The sequence below is a fragment of the Neopelma chrysocephalum genome, unplaced genomic scaffold, assembly GCF_003984885.1.
Source record: "Neopelma chrysocephalum unplaced genomic scaffold, ASM398488v2 Primary Assembly neopelma1_253, whole genome shotgun sequence".
Classification (NCBI taxonomy): domain Eukaryota; kingdom Metazoa; phylum Chordata; class Aves; order Passeriformes; family Pipridae; genus Neopelma; species Neopelma chrysocephalum.
The window spans coordinates 534,909-549,734 of record NW_020897915.1 but is presented as its reverse complement, the minus strand read 5'-3'; the positions used below and the strand labels follow the sequence as shown (position 1 = coordinate 549,734).

The 14,826-nt window shown below is 42.6% G+C and overlaps 1 protein-coding gene across 1 annotated transcript in view; it reads left to right on the top strand.

The window, feature by feature from the left end:
• Positions 1 to 14,046, top strand: part of PELI2 (pellino E3 ubiquitin protein ligase family member 2) — a 64,988-nt gene extending 50,942 nt beyond the window's left edge. The window contains exons 3-6 of the mRNA XM_027704038.1: positions 4,875 to 4,976; positions 10,166 to 10,363; positions 10,661 to 10,849; positions 13,435 to 14,046. Of these exons, the coding sequence (XP_027559839.1) occupies positions 4,875 to 4,976; positions 10,166 to 10,363; positions 10,661 to 10,849; positions 13,435 to 14,001 (1,056 nt within the window). The 3' untranslated portion in view covers positions 14,002 to 14,046. The remainder of the gene's footprint in view (positions 1 to 4,874; positions 4,977 to 10,165; positions 10,364 to 10,660; positions 10,850 to 13,434) is intronic.
• The last annotated feature ends 780 nt before the right edge of the window (positions 14,047 to 14,826 follow it).

Below are 14,826 nucleotides of genomic sequence, written 5' to 3'. Positions count from 1 at the left end.
CTACAAGGTGTTTTTATACTTGGGGTGAGGTTATTCTACTTTCTCCCTTCTTGGAATGAAGGCACCCACCTTCCCACCAGTGCAGAGCACAGATTTGGGGTGGGCTGTGCTATTCCAGGGTTTTGCAGTGTTGCTGCTGGGGAAGCAGGTTGTGTTTGATCTCTGTTTGATCTTGGCTCCTCCGAGACCCGACAGATTTGTAAGTCGTAGCCTTTGGCTGCTGCTTTGATTGCCGGGGCAAAGGGCTACAACGAGGTTTTTGTTCTCAAAACGCAGAGAAAGGAGCAAGAATGAAAAAGTGTGTATAAGGAGGCAGGGGAAAAACCAGGGCCGAGTGTAATTCCAGCCAGCAAGGAAGGATATAACTGCAAACTTGAAAACTAGTGAACTTGAAAAGTGAAAGAAATCAAGAGTAATATTTGCTTAGGCCATGTTGTTGTTGGGGTGTGGGCTGGGGGCCTTCTCCTTTCAGTCTTTGGACCCGAAATCACCAGAACACGAATCTGGAGGCAGTGGGGGAGCCGTGTGGGGTTTGCCTTGGGCAGGGGGGAGGAGAGGAGTCTTCCTGCTTGGCTTAACTGTCCCCCAGCTAGAAAACCTCATGGAGACGGATGGATTGCTGTGCAAACATCAGCTCTGTCTTGGAATGGTGCTGGGGAGATCTGTCCCTTCAAAATATGGCACCTCAGGATTCCCCGTTCCTTTTCTTTGGCATTTGGACTTTTCAAATTCCTCAGTGCCAGTGTGGACATGGAGTCACTAACAGTGGAATTATTCTGGAGGAATCTCTTTATTTTTTTCCCTCTGTTCCTGCACAGGGTTTTTGTCAGTTAATCTCCACTTTCCTATCTGTTTCCTCCAAAGGGAATTGCTTGAATTCAGCAGCTTGAGACAGTTCACCATATAAAACAATCTGTTGTTTTATGGCTGAATTAATCCAGCAGCTGAATAATTCCAGCCTGTATCTCCCCACCAGCATTCCTAAAACACAAGAGGTGACATGTGCTTTGGATTTGCTTGCCAAGCTAAGGCTATATATATTAGTGAGGCTTTTCCAGAATTTAGGAACCAAGGGTAGTTTTGGTGTTTTTTTTTCCTGAATTTAATGTATAATTTTCATGAATCTTTAAGAACCTCAAAGATAGGAGCAAACTGATCTCAAATTAACCACAGGGCAGAGTAAAGGAGCCCAAAATGCTGGAAGTGTCTGAAGGAAGTGTTATCCTCCACAGCCACTCGGGTGGAACCACAGTCCTGGGATTTATGGTTGGATATGATGATTTTAAAGATCTTTTAGAACATAAATGATTTTACAATTCCACACACCCAAGAGTTACAAGCTTTAAAAATACTCACTATTGCTGTGGTGGATTTTGGCAGCCTTGGGGTGGAGGTGAAAAGGCAGAGGTAAAGTTTAGTGCCAGATGTTTGTTCTTTTGTGTCTTAATTCCTGCCAGAAAGTTGGTTGTGGTGTTGTCCAGCCTGGACCTCTAAAGTTTTCTCCTAAAACTTGTGATGCTGCTCCAGATCCTGAAGGGTCAGGGCTCTTCTCACGACTTCAGTGACCACAGCAGGGCAATTACATGACAAAATCAGGGAGTTTGGGGAGGGAAATCCTGCTGCCAGGAAAAAAAAAAAAAAGTCTGGAAATTTGACTACTAAAAGCAGTTAAAAAGGCAAACTCACTATTTTGGTTGCTACAAACCAATTTTAAGGGGTTTGGTGCAATCAGTCTCCAGGCTCTTTTGGGACTCACAGTACTGTGGTTCTGTTGTACCTCAAGCTGTCAAAAATCCTTCAGGATTTGCCTGTGTCTGCATTCCACTCAATATTGTTTTATTAGGATACTAAACTTTCACTGCTTTGTGTAGTTCCTGAAATACTGTTATTTTTTTTTTCCACTTATAAGTGGCCAATTGCTTTGAGACCAGCACTTAAACTGCCTGTAAAGTGTCTTTGAATTGGTGCTGAGCAGACTGTGAGAGCACACAAATTGAAACGTTTCTCATAATGTTCTTGGGGTGGTTTTTTTTTCCTAAAAATGATTACACAATTCCAGGAAATTAAATGTAGCATTTCTCACTGAAACTAACTGGGTTTAAATAGTGGAAAACAAAGAGGAGAGGAAGTAGATGAGGGAAAAAAGTCGAGGAGGGAAAGGAGCACACACAGAAAAGATTGTCCTACCCTGGAATTTCAGAGGACACGCTGACCCAGGTCAGTATTATTAACATACCTAAGTTTTAAGCTCTGCAGGCTTAGGACGTGACCTCACTAAGGAATTCTGGATGTCTTAATATTTCCCTCTGTGTTTATTTCCATCAGACCTTAAAACTTGGAGTTTTGGGTCTCGCCAAAGCTTCCATTTGATGCAGGAACTTGTCTGACAAGCTTAGGGCACACATCCCTGCCTGGGAATTTTGTCCTTCATTGTATCCCAGCTGCAGCACATTTCTGTGGGAATGAAGGAAATCTTGTGCGTGAAAGCTCTTCCTTTCTGACGTTTGAAATGGGGATATCTGGTAATACAAATATAAATTGATTATTGCCATGTTAAGCTGAAAACACAAGTTGTAAGGGTCTCCTGTTTATCACTTTATTTCCTTTATATTCTAGGAACACCTGAGGGCTTGAGATCCCCTTGATAGTTGTCAGACGTGCATAGAGAATAAAAACTTTCCATACACATTCCAGAGTGTCCCAGCAGGTCACAGCAGCTGTGACTCCATCCAAGTTGCATCTTGATGCTGTTTGTTCTTGCAGCACGCTGTGTGTGCCAGCATAATGGTCACTGCAAAACACTATAAATAGGCTGGGAAATTCAGAATCTGCATATCACTGGTTGCCAAATGTGTTTGCATCACTTTTCAGCTGTTACAATCTTGGAACAAAATCAGGGAAGCTGTGTCTTGAAAGTTTTAAGAGATTTATTGCAGAAAAGAAATACTGGGAAGGGACTGGGAAAGGTTGTCTTGCCTAATCACGGAATGGTTTGGGTGGGAAGGAACCTTAAATATTGTGCAGTTCCAACATCCTGCCATGGGCAGGGACACCTTCCACTAGACCAGGTTGCTCCAAGCCCTGTCCAAGCTGGCCTTGAACACTCATCCTGTCTCCATAGCAGAGCTGCTCCAGCCCTCTGATCATCTTTGTGGCCTCCTCTGGACTCGCTCCAGCAGCTCCATGTCCTCCTGATGTTGGGGACCCAGAGCTGGAGGTGGCACTGCAGAGGGGTCTGACCAGAGTGGAGTAGAGGGACACAGTCCCCTCCCTGTCCTGCTGCCCACGCTGTGGGATGAGCCCAGGACACATTTTACTTTCTGGGCTGCCAGTGCACATTGCTGGGTCACATTGAGCTTGTTGTTCAACAAACACCTCCAGTCCTTCTCCTCAGGGCTGCTCCCGATCCATTCTCCCCCTAGCCTGTGTTTGTGCCTGGGATTGCCCTGATCCAGGTTCAGGTGCCCTTGGCCTTGTTGAACTTCATGAGGTTTGCATGGTTCCACCTCTCCAGCCTGTCCCAGGTCCCTCTGGATGCCATCCCTTCCCTCACCAGCAAACTCACTGTGACTCCATCAATCCCACTGTCCCTGTCTCCCACAAAGATGTTAAATCCTTTCCCTCCAGGTGTTGTCACCTAAGCCCAAATCTTTTAGCAAGCGTTGGAGCTGCTGAGAGCTTTCAGCAGGAGGTGTGTTGTAAAAGCATCTCTGGTGTTGTAAATGCGGGAGGTTTGCAAGAGAACAATCCTTCCATTATGTGTTTTCAATAATTCTGTCTCAAATTACCCTTGCTAACCCTTGGTAGGCTTTTAGTATGCACATAGATGTTTTTAATACCTCCAACATTCAGAAAGATTTTTAATGATTTGTTCAATAATTGATGTGGCTTTGGCATAATTTAGGCTTTTGTGAGAGATGGCAGACAGATGAGTGGAATATATTTAGTTGTTTAGTTTAATCATCCCTGTCTGTGAATTCCTTAGGTGAAAAGCAGTATGAAGGAATGGAGCAAGTGAGAACCTCTTGGAGGAAATTATCCCCTCAGCTGAAAGCTGGAGAAAGCCTTAATTAACCTATTAATTCACTGCTTAAGTGTCTGCAAAGTGTTTTCTGAGCAGTAACACTCATTACCTTTCAGAATTGTGTGCAGTTATATGGACCTTATATTTACATCTATACCCTTGTTAGCCAATAGATTTAGTTTCTCAGCTCTTTTCTCTTAATCTTGGTAAGATACAGCAGAAAACAGGAGTTGTCCTGTTCTAGTCTTCTTTTAAATATTGAAATACTATTTAGTCTTTGATGCTAAATCCATATCTATAACTAGTTTACTTTGACAAGTAGTAATGTTCCTTTAATGAGGAAAAAACCCCTTGCAAGTGCTTGGGTTTTGTCACCATTTATATAAAATTGTTAGGCTGTTTCTCATATAACCAGAAATTTACTTAATGGTAATGATATCCCTGAAATCCTGGCACTTTTAACTGGAAATCAGTTGGATTGCTCACTTGCTCTAAAAACAAACCAGCCAAAACTCCCTAAACCCCAAGTCTGTCCTAGGTTACAAATTGATATAAAGGTTAGGAACTGAATATAATTTCAGAGGGAGAAGGTGTTCGGAGTTTAAACTATAAAAATGGTAAGTATTGGGTGCTTCTGAACTAGAAACAAACAAGTGGAGCTTGGGCTTTTCCATTAAAAACAAACCAAAAGATCCCATTGTGTGTGTTTACCCAGCCTTGTAATAACATGTCACGATACACTGCTCTTCCTGATCGCAGCAAAGGTGTTTATGCAGCAAAATGAATTTGATTACAGTATTTTTGTGTGTAATAGACATCTCTTTGTTGTTGTTGTTGTTTTATTCACCAGGCAATCAGCTCCAAAGGTCAGCACAGTATCTCTTTCACATTGTCCAGGAATCAGACAGTTATAGTGGAATATACTCACGATAAGGATACAGACATGTTCCAGGTAAGACTTTGCAATACATGGATTGTTGTTTTAAAAGCACAATTCTGGGTATTCTCTGTGATCTGTGGGTTTTCCATGGTCTAACCCACGTGCTTTAATATGGGAGCACTTTGAAATTTTGCTTTATTCTGCTCTTCTCAAACCCACACCATCATCTGTTAATGTCCTTACTGACTTACTGCTCTCACTGTACTCTGCTTTTCCTCCAAAGACAAATAGTACTGCCTAGAAATGTGTGCTTGTTTGGATTCATGAATAAGCACAAAAATACACCCACCACCCTCCCGTGAATCAAGTAGCTGGAGTGAAAAGGAGGTGGATAGGAGAAGGGCATGGGATGGGAAGTAGGAAGGTAAAAGAATGTGGGAGCTGTGCCCTAAAGGCGACAAAGCAGTGATAGAAGGATAAACTGTTCCTGAGCAGTGTGCAAATGTCTCAGGTGATGTAGGGGGCTGTGCTGAGTTTCTCTGACCTACCATCTCTTATCCAACACGTGTTCACTCTCCCCTCTTTGCATCTAGGGTTTTCTGCAGCATTTAACATCTGGTAACCTGAGTTATTTCCTTGGGCAACAATTATTTTTATGTATAATAAGGGAGCAGAAATCCTGTACAAACTTAGACTTCAAACTTGGGGAAACCCAAACACACACACACAGCCTTTTCTGTTCTGGACTGATCAGATCTGTCTTGTCTGTGACTCCTAATTAGGGCATCTCCCCAGGAATCATTATCCCTTCTCCTCCAGCCTTTCATATTTAGGAGGGTCAGCCCTTGAGTGCTGTTGACAGAAGAAGAAATAGCTCTGATGGGGTGTCTTTGCCTCTCGTGGCTTCTGTGTTTTGCTCTATATTAAATTTTCCCAGTGTGACTGGAACTGTTAGATCCAAATAGGAATTGATTAAAACCCAGTCTTGTTCATTTGCTGCAGGATGAAGGATCACACACTCAGGGTGAACTGAAATAGCTTTTTTTTTTTCTATGTTTTCTAGTAAAAGAAAAATATCCCCCATCCTTTTGGTTACTGTGTGATACTTGTTTATTTCTTGAGTGGCTCCAATGAAATTTTTTCCTGTCTGTAAATTTTAAAAAGCCATTTTTGAAAGCTGGAATTTTTACACTAAAATAATTAATAAAGAGTTGCAGAACAGCTGCTTTTCTGGGTGCACTGTATACAGACAGCTCTTCTCTTGATTGCAGACTGTCCTGGTGGTGGTTGCAGCTTTTATTGAGGAGGTTAAATCACAGATATTGATAAGGGTTAAGGCTTCTGTATTGTTATAAGTCCTCTTTTCAGTGCAGTCTGTTTCTTCAGTCTTGAGATGTGTAGATGGTCATGTTGTAACTTCCAAGTGCTGTGCCCTGGTTCATATTTCCACTCCCTGTGGCTGTTCCCTGAGGATTGCACTCCATGCATTGGCCTGGAGGGGCTGGTGAGACGGGAAACAGGAATTCTCTGCTCGACTGTGGCAGTGACTGGCTGCTGAAGTGATACCAGACAGCAGCTTGGAGAGGTTTCCATTATAAAACAAGCCATTAGATTTTAATTATTCCCAGTAATCTGATTGTGGGCAGTTGGAGAGAAGTTACTCGAGGAGTGTTTTGTGCAGCCCTGTGGGATGTGATGACAAGTTACGTGTCTGTTGATCCAGAGTGAACTTTTAATGTTGATCAAGCATCACTTGGATAGTCAATCTTTGGAATTCGCTGTTTTCTTTTCAAATGTGTGTTTTCCTGGATTGTGTAGCACACTGAGGATGCAGAAGTTGAAGAGGGAAGGATAATGCCTGGGCCACAGGATTATCCTGAGCATGGAGGCCCCACTTTGATGCTGTTAACATGTATTATCTTGGGCAAATCACTTGGCTTTTTTCAAATCTCCCCTGCTTCCCCCTGTGTAATGGGATGGTTGCACTGCAGGAGTTCCCCAGAGTAACCCCAGGAAGGGATGTGAGAAGCTTGGAATGGTGGCTGTAACATTTTAGTCAGGGAGATCCAAAATGGGGAAAAGGAATGCCAAAAGGTCAGGCACCATTTCTAACCTGTGTGGACTGAATCCATAGAGTTAAAGCTGATTTCCTGGGAAAATGAGGGAGATTCACAGTTCACAAAAAAACTGTCACCTTTTTTCCTTCATCCACTTCAGGGATCTGTTGTCAGTTCTTTTCTTTGAAGGAAAAAGTGAGAAGTGTTGTGTTGGTAACTTGTAGTCTGCGGTTTTACCAGAAACAAACAGGAAAACTTGGAAGATTGCAAACTCACAACAGCTTGTTTTATGCTTTCCAAGATTAAAACCAGGAAGAAGCATGAGTAAGTGCTTATCTAAAGTGAACCATATGTGGAAAATATGGGACACTATACAAGGGACAGGAAGGAAATTCAGAAGACAGTGAAGAGCAGTGTTCAGGCTGTCTAAATACCATTTTTCTTGACATTTTTCTGTAATAAATGGAAAATGGCCATATTTTTGATGGGATGAGAATGGTTTGATTACACCAGGAACCAAAATATGTAGCTTCTACCCTAAGTAACTTGTCCAAGGAGCAGGGACATTCCATATGAAATGTGGGTTTCTTGCTGAAGAACAGCCCTTCAGAAGATGCACGGCCCAATTCTCCTTTTCCTCACAGTGAAATTCTGTTGAAGACCAAGGATGTGCAGCTGTTAAATTATCTGCTGGCAGGTTTTCTGCTTCTGCCTCGTCTCAGGAGGGAGTGTTTTTAATAGAACTGCTGTGATTGACAGTAGACACGAGCAAACTGATGGACTGCCCGGCTCCTATGCAGCCTTCAACAATCACCTGCAGTGGAGACAACAGGCCCTGTCTTAGGCATCACTTGGAAGATTTATGGGTTGTTATTGGAAGCAGCTTTGTGAAATAATATGTAATATGACACGGTTAACAAGAAGAGTCCCAAAACACAGCCTGAAATTGGTAGGAAGAAGAAAGTCTTCTGTGCTGCAGAAGGAAAATGAGTAATGAAGTGTGTAAAAAGGTAGCTCTGAATAATAGAACTGGGTGTGTAGTGATTGTGGTCTGACTGCAACAGCAGATGAGTTCAAGTTTTTGATGGGTAATTTTGATAACATGGAGTTCTTCATTTATTCCCTACGGAGTTTCTTGTCAGATGATCTCAAACCCAAATTCTTGATTTGATACAGAGCATGAAGAAATTGCCAGGTTTTGAAGGCCACTTCTTAAAATTAAGTTCTGATGTTGAAAAGTAGCACAATGCATGACTGATCCTCTAGAAGGCTTTCTCAACAGGGAAAAAAAGGGAAGAAAACCAAATATTTGAATTATTTGATTTCACATAGACATACTTGTGACACGAATGAGATCAGTAAAGTACTTACTGTATTTATATAAAATATTACTTGCCATTTCAGAGATTTTAAAAACCACATAAAAGCTTTGTTTATAGATTTTAATGGTTACATCCAAACATATTTGTATTTCATGTTACCAATTAGTGTGATGTGAGAAAGACTGGGAGCAAGCACTTGTGTGTTTTGTCATCCTTTAAGGAAAAATGAGGCAGGTTTTTCTCTAATTGCATCTAAAAGCTTTGGTGGAATGATCTATTTCAGAGCCTGCAACAGGCAGAAACTTGTTATGAACAAACTAATTTCATATTTGTTGTTGATTGTTCTTTAAGAAACTGCACACAGAGAATAGTCAAAAGTTATTCATAAGGTTCCTGGTGCTGACTCTTAACAGGAATTGCATTGGATGGGAAATAGAAGCCTGTTAGAAATAATACTGTAAAAAGAAGAAGAATATTGCTTTGTGAATTTTAGCTTCAAGTTGTCAAGTTCTATAAATCAGAAGTGTCCCATATTAAACAGTTTCTAAACTCTGTCTCTGGGGTGTTCTGGGAGTGAAAAATTGAAATGTACACTTTTGATTAGGCCTTTTTGAGTGTTTCCTCTGCAGCAAACTCATCACATTTTCTACTTGGGCTGAGACCTGGGAGATGGAGAAAATAACTGGATGTGTCACATCAGATGGGAATTTTGACATGTGTTGGAGTGTAACCCTGCAAAGTAGAGCTTGAAGTAGAAGAGAAGTACAGGAGAGATCCCTGTGCTATTTCTGTCAGTTCAGTTGGGGCAGGAGTTTAGGTATTAATAATATTACTTTCCTTGACTCTTGAATAATGTGTCTTTGCAGCAAATTTAGTTTGCAGAGATATTAGTTAGTGGTGGAACCACACACATCTCCCCATATTGCTTTGAAAAGCAGGAACTAAGCAAATGTAACTTCCTGGGGGACAGTGAGATCCTGTGCAGCAAGGAGGCTATTTTATATAAATGTAGATGCCTGATACTGAAGGTGGTTTCGTGTGAGGAATATTCCTAATTCTGTTTGATCACAAGTTGTCTTTAAAATTAATATTCTGTTCCTCTCCTTGTTCCTCAGCTCCCCTTCCCAGTTATGCTCAAAATTGGTGTAACACTAATTTGCCTGTAGAAATATTGATAAAGCCTCACTGTACGTTTAGTTGGCAGTCAGGTTCCCTCTATCCATGTGTCATGAAGTGTTCCAGATGCCTGGATGTTTTCCCAGTTTTAGAATTAAAACTCATAGATGGCAAAATAGAAAAATATTCTTGTCTACTGATCAAGTGTGTTTCATTTCTGCTGGAGAAAGTTTATTAATTCTGTTAATCATGTGGTGGGTTTTTCCTGAAAACTCTTCTTTCTGGGACTACCAATTCTGAAAACGTGAAGGTGGGTAGCTTTTTGTTATGATGTGTCTAAAAAAAGTCCTTTATTTTCATGGCAAATTGCCTTGGAACTGGAAATGTGAATAAAACTTGTCAATCCAAGCCAGTGTTTCCTTCACTGACAGAATATAAGTAATTTGCTGTGGTTGGATGAGGAAATACAAGGTGATAATACTTTTTTTTGTTGACAATACTTCTATCAAAGCAATCAGCTCTGTTGATTTGTTTCAAGCAAACATGAACATCAGTTGTGGTAAGTGAAAATTTGCCATTCCATGTCAGTGAGGTGTTTCTGCCTGTGACAAATACAGGTGAGTCTCTGATTGCATCTTGCCATCCAAAAATTGAGGAGACAGTACTTTACTGATGCCATCAATATTAACTTGTCAGAACCGTGGCCTCAGTGCTTCGTATTTCCATGGGTATTTCTATTTATATTTTTATCTTTATTTTTTTGCAGGTTGGGAGGTCCACAGAAAGCCCCATAGACTTTGTAGTAACAGATACCATTTCTGGAAGTCAAAATAATGATGAAACCCAGATCACCCAGAGCACCATATCCCGCTTTGCCTGCAGGATAGTTTGTGACAGGAGCCCACCTTACACAGCAAGGATCTTTGCAGCTGGCTTTGACTCGTCTAAAAACATATTTCTTGGTGTAAGTACTACTAATAATTGTTATGAGCAAGCTCTGGGTTTTATTCTCTGTTATTTGCAAGCCCCAAAATCTCCTTGTACTACTTGATAACTTACACTGTCATTAGGCTTTTATTACCCCAAAGTACCAGCTGCAGTGTTAAGGAGGAACTGCAGTTTTATGTGCCTGAGTTATGAGCAGCAGAGACTCGTGGTCATAATTGTCTTTAGCAGTGGAGCTCCACTTTAGTAACTGCTGGTGGGTTTGCTTCAGGTTGGTTTCATGTGTTTTGATGGTCACTGTGACTGTCCCACGCAGGAAAAAGCAGCAAAGTGGAAAAATCCCGATGGCCACATGGATGGATTGACAACCAACGGGGTGCTGGTGATGCATCCCAAGGGAGGGTTCACGGAGGAGTCCAAGCCCGGAGTGTGGCGGGAGATCTCGGTCTGTGGGGATGTGTACACGCTCCGGGAAACCAGGTCTGCCCAGCAGAGGGGGAAACTGGTGAGTTGGGAGTGACTGGGGATTAAAACAAAACAAGGGATGCTTGTTTTCCTGGCGCTGAGTGGAGGCAGTTGTGGGGTGACTGCAGAGTCAGTGTTGTCCCTGGGTGGTGGGCACTGAAAGCATTTAAATATGTGTGTGTTACAGCAGGTTCTGCACTGCTCTTCTGTTTCTGATATACAGAACACTCTAAATTTGCTGCTGAAGCCACTTTTCCAAGTGAAACAGCACAGAGTGTAAAAGCTAAATAAACTCTGCTCTTGAATCTCCATCTCTGCAATGTTCTCCTGGGATCTGGGGCTGTCTGGAAGTTACTGCACGGGGAGCTGTGCTGTCTGAAGGGTCCACTTGCATGCAGAAGCAGTTTGGACAACACACCTTCTGTTTGATTTACTTGCCACTAGGAGGATAAGAGAAGCCCTGAAAGTATATTCCTGTTTTATCCTGTGAGGCAGGATGGGCTTTGCCTTTACAAGAAGTGAGAGATTTCAGCTGCCAGAGACCTGTGACATTCATAACCAGTTCCATGAAAGCATGTGTGCACTTTTCAATACAAGATGGGAGAGAATTCCCATAGCTTTTGTTCTTTCCTCTTCTCAAGACCTGTAGAGCCTACAAAGGAGAATGCATTTTATTTTTTCCTTTGGGGGCAGAAGGAAAAGGGATAAGAAATGATAGCAGTCAAACACCACCATATAGACTGGGGGAATATCCTCCTCTTCTTCATGCCAAAGTTACTTTTGTGTTGCTACCCTGAGCTCCCATCAGCTCGATGGTGTTGGAGGGATCCCACACACTGAACTGACTTTCCAGCTCTGCCCTTGGCTTTGCAGAAAACTGACTGCTCAGGGAGTTATGGAAATGGAGTTGGACTGTTCTGCTTTCAGCAGACACCCTGCAGGACATAAATTGCTTTGTCACTTTTTAACAGTGGCAGGCGAACGTCACCCGGGGACTGGGACAGATGATGTGGCAATTGCACCCTTTGTACGTGGGTAGCAAAACACCTTTTTAGTGCTGCTGAAGAAAGGCACAGCAAAACAAATGAATTCCCCTTCCCTGCATCCAAAATGACTCGAATTCTCATTTCAATAAAATTACATGGCACGCTGGTATTGATGTGATCAGTATTCGTTGATTGGGTTCATAAAACCAAATGCAGGCTTGTATAATGAATTGAACACGTTGCATATGAGGGAGCTTTTTGCTTTGCTGTTTGTGAAGGAATTATGTGAAAAGAGCATCAAATCCAGGCTTCTCTCATCTCTACTTGAGCCACTGAATTGTTCTGCTGGAAGTATTTTGCACTGGTGACCTCTTATCTGTGGTCTGCATTGTGCCATTGAGGTGTTTTGTGCAAGGATGATCCACAGTTAAGCTGTGAATTTAAACTGGATTAAAATGTAAATGCCAAATTGGTTGTCATTCATAGTATTCTGAGGCAGACATGATGATTTCATGTGACCTACTTAATGTGTTTGTTTGTATTTGGGTGTTTGTTTTGCATTAGTGGTATTTTCTACATACTTTGTGTGTATAAAGCCAGGCAGTAGGTCTGTTTTCCTCTTTATTTCATAAAGAACTTTTTAAATACATATTCATCATTACTGAACTGATAGGAAAAGCACAAATTGCTTATATGTTTGTGACATTAAAATCAGGAATATTTCAGTGAAGTACAATGTGGTTTTGTCATAATCCCTTGAAAATGTTTCAAATAACTGCTTTTAATCAGACAAGAGAAGCCTTTAGGCAGTGCACACTGGGGCTGTATTTGCATGGAATACCTGAACTGTCCTGGATAGCAGTTTTTAGTCCAAAAAGGATTTTTTACTGAGTGAGCAGCCTCTGTCAGTCTCTGTGGGCAAAGAATTCCAGGAGAGAACCTGCTAATGCAGCCCTTAGGGAATGGCAAGTCTCCTCTTCAGTCTATCATGAGTTACTGAACTGTGACAAAGGCACACAGAGAAATCAATATTAGAGAGGGAAAGTGCATGCTCAGGGGTGGGGGGGTATATCCTTTCCCAAGGAATTGCAGGCAGGAAGACTCTTTATAATAATTAGTGTTGCTGTTGGAAATGCTGAACCTCCTGTACAAGCACAGAATAAGAAACCAATGCTTATTAGGACAAGAGGGCACAGTCTTAAGCTGTGCCAGGGAAGATTTAGGTTAGACATCAGTAAGAAATTTCTTACAGAGGGAGTGATCAGCCATTGGAACGGGCTGCCCAGGGAAGTGGTGGATTCACTGTCCCTGGAGGTGTTTAAGAAAAGACTGGATGTGGCATCAGTGCCATGGTCTGGGGGACAAGATTGTGTTGGGCTGAAGGTTGGACTTGACAATCTCAGAGGTCTTTTCCAACCTGGTTGATTCTGTGGTTCTGTTCTTATAGTCTTAAATACAGAATAAGACTTGGGGTGGATTCAGGCAGAGGAGGGGCCACAAGGCACCAATAAGACAAAATGAAGTGACATGTAGGGATGGTGATGCTTTGGTGAGCAAGACGATGCAGTTGCAGAACTAACTTGGTTGTCTCTCAGAGCTCTCGGGCTGAACTTCACCTCCCCTTGTGTCCCACCACCAGGTAGAAAATGAGACCAACATCCTCCAGGACGGCTCCCTGATCGACCTGTGCGGGGCCACCCTGCTGTGGAGGACGGCGGACGGACTGTTGCACACCCCGACGCAGAAACACATCGAGGCCCTGCGGCAGGAGATCAACGCTGCCAGGCCGCAGTGCCCCGTGGGCTTGAACACTCTGGCCTTTCCCAGCATCAACAGGAAGGATGTGGTGGAGGAGAAGCAGCCCTGGGCCTACCTCAGCTGCGGCCACGTGCACGGCTACCACAACTGGGGGCACCGCAGCGACACGGAGGCCAACGAGCGCGAGTGCCCCATGTGCAGAACCGTGGGCCCCTACGTGCCGCTCTGGCTGGGCTGCGAGGCCGGTTTTTACGTGGACGCGGGGCCCCCCACCCACGCCTTCACCCCCTGCGGACACGTGTGCTCGGAGAAGTCCGCCAAGTACTGGTCCCAGATCCCGCTGCCCCACGGGACTCACGCGTTCCACGCCGCCTGCCCGTTCTGCGCCACGCAGCTCTCCGGGGAGCACAACTGCGTCAAGCTCATCTTCCAGGGCCCCATCGACTGAACGCCGCTCGGCGGCGACCACAATAAAAAGTTTCCTTTAATGATTTTACTGTGAAGATTTTTGCCACTAACTTCTAGATTTTACCCTTTTTTTATAATGTTATTAATAAGGGGGGGGCGGTCGGGGTGGGGCTGGAGGGGCCGGGGTGGAGTTGGGATACATTGATACCTGGAACTCGACAGATATCAGTGGTTGTTGCATGCTCAAAAGCAGCATATTCATGAAGTCTTCTTGGTCAAATTGTAGTATATTTGTAATCTTTTTATTAGTACCCTGGATCAGAAAAAGGTGTCTTAAATGATTTTTTTAAGCTAAGATTTTTTAATGGAAAGGTTTTCTCTTCTAAACTTTGACAAGCCTTTAAAACCTATTTTTCAAATCTAGAAGGAACATACGGAATGTAACTTGTCTTTAATTTGCAATATAATTTAACTTGAATAGTTTCTCAAGGAGCTAATACAGAATGTGTGGACAACCAGAGGTGAATGTTCACTAGAGATAATTGGGTATGTAAGAGAAAAATTAGCTGCCTAAAGTGTAGAGGATAAAAGCTATTAAAATATCTATTATGGTATAACACAGCTGGCCAAAAAGGCATCAAAGATTACTTGAAACTGAGGAAATCCTGTTTGTATTGATTTCCTTTCAGTGTAATAGATATCCACTGGCCATTAGGTGTGGGAGATGGCTGATTTTTTTCTGTCTTTTTTTTTTTCTGCATCTGGTAAAACCACTTTACTGTTTTGAATACTTAAGTTTTAAGCCAGTATTTTCTGTGTCTGCGTAGTCTGGCCTTTTTATTTCTGCTTAACTTAGCTTGGCACG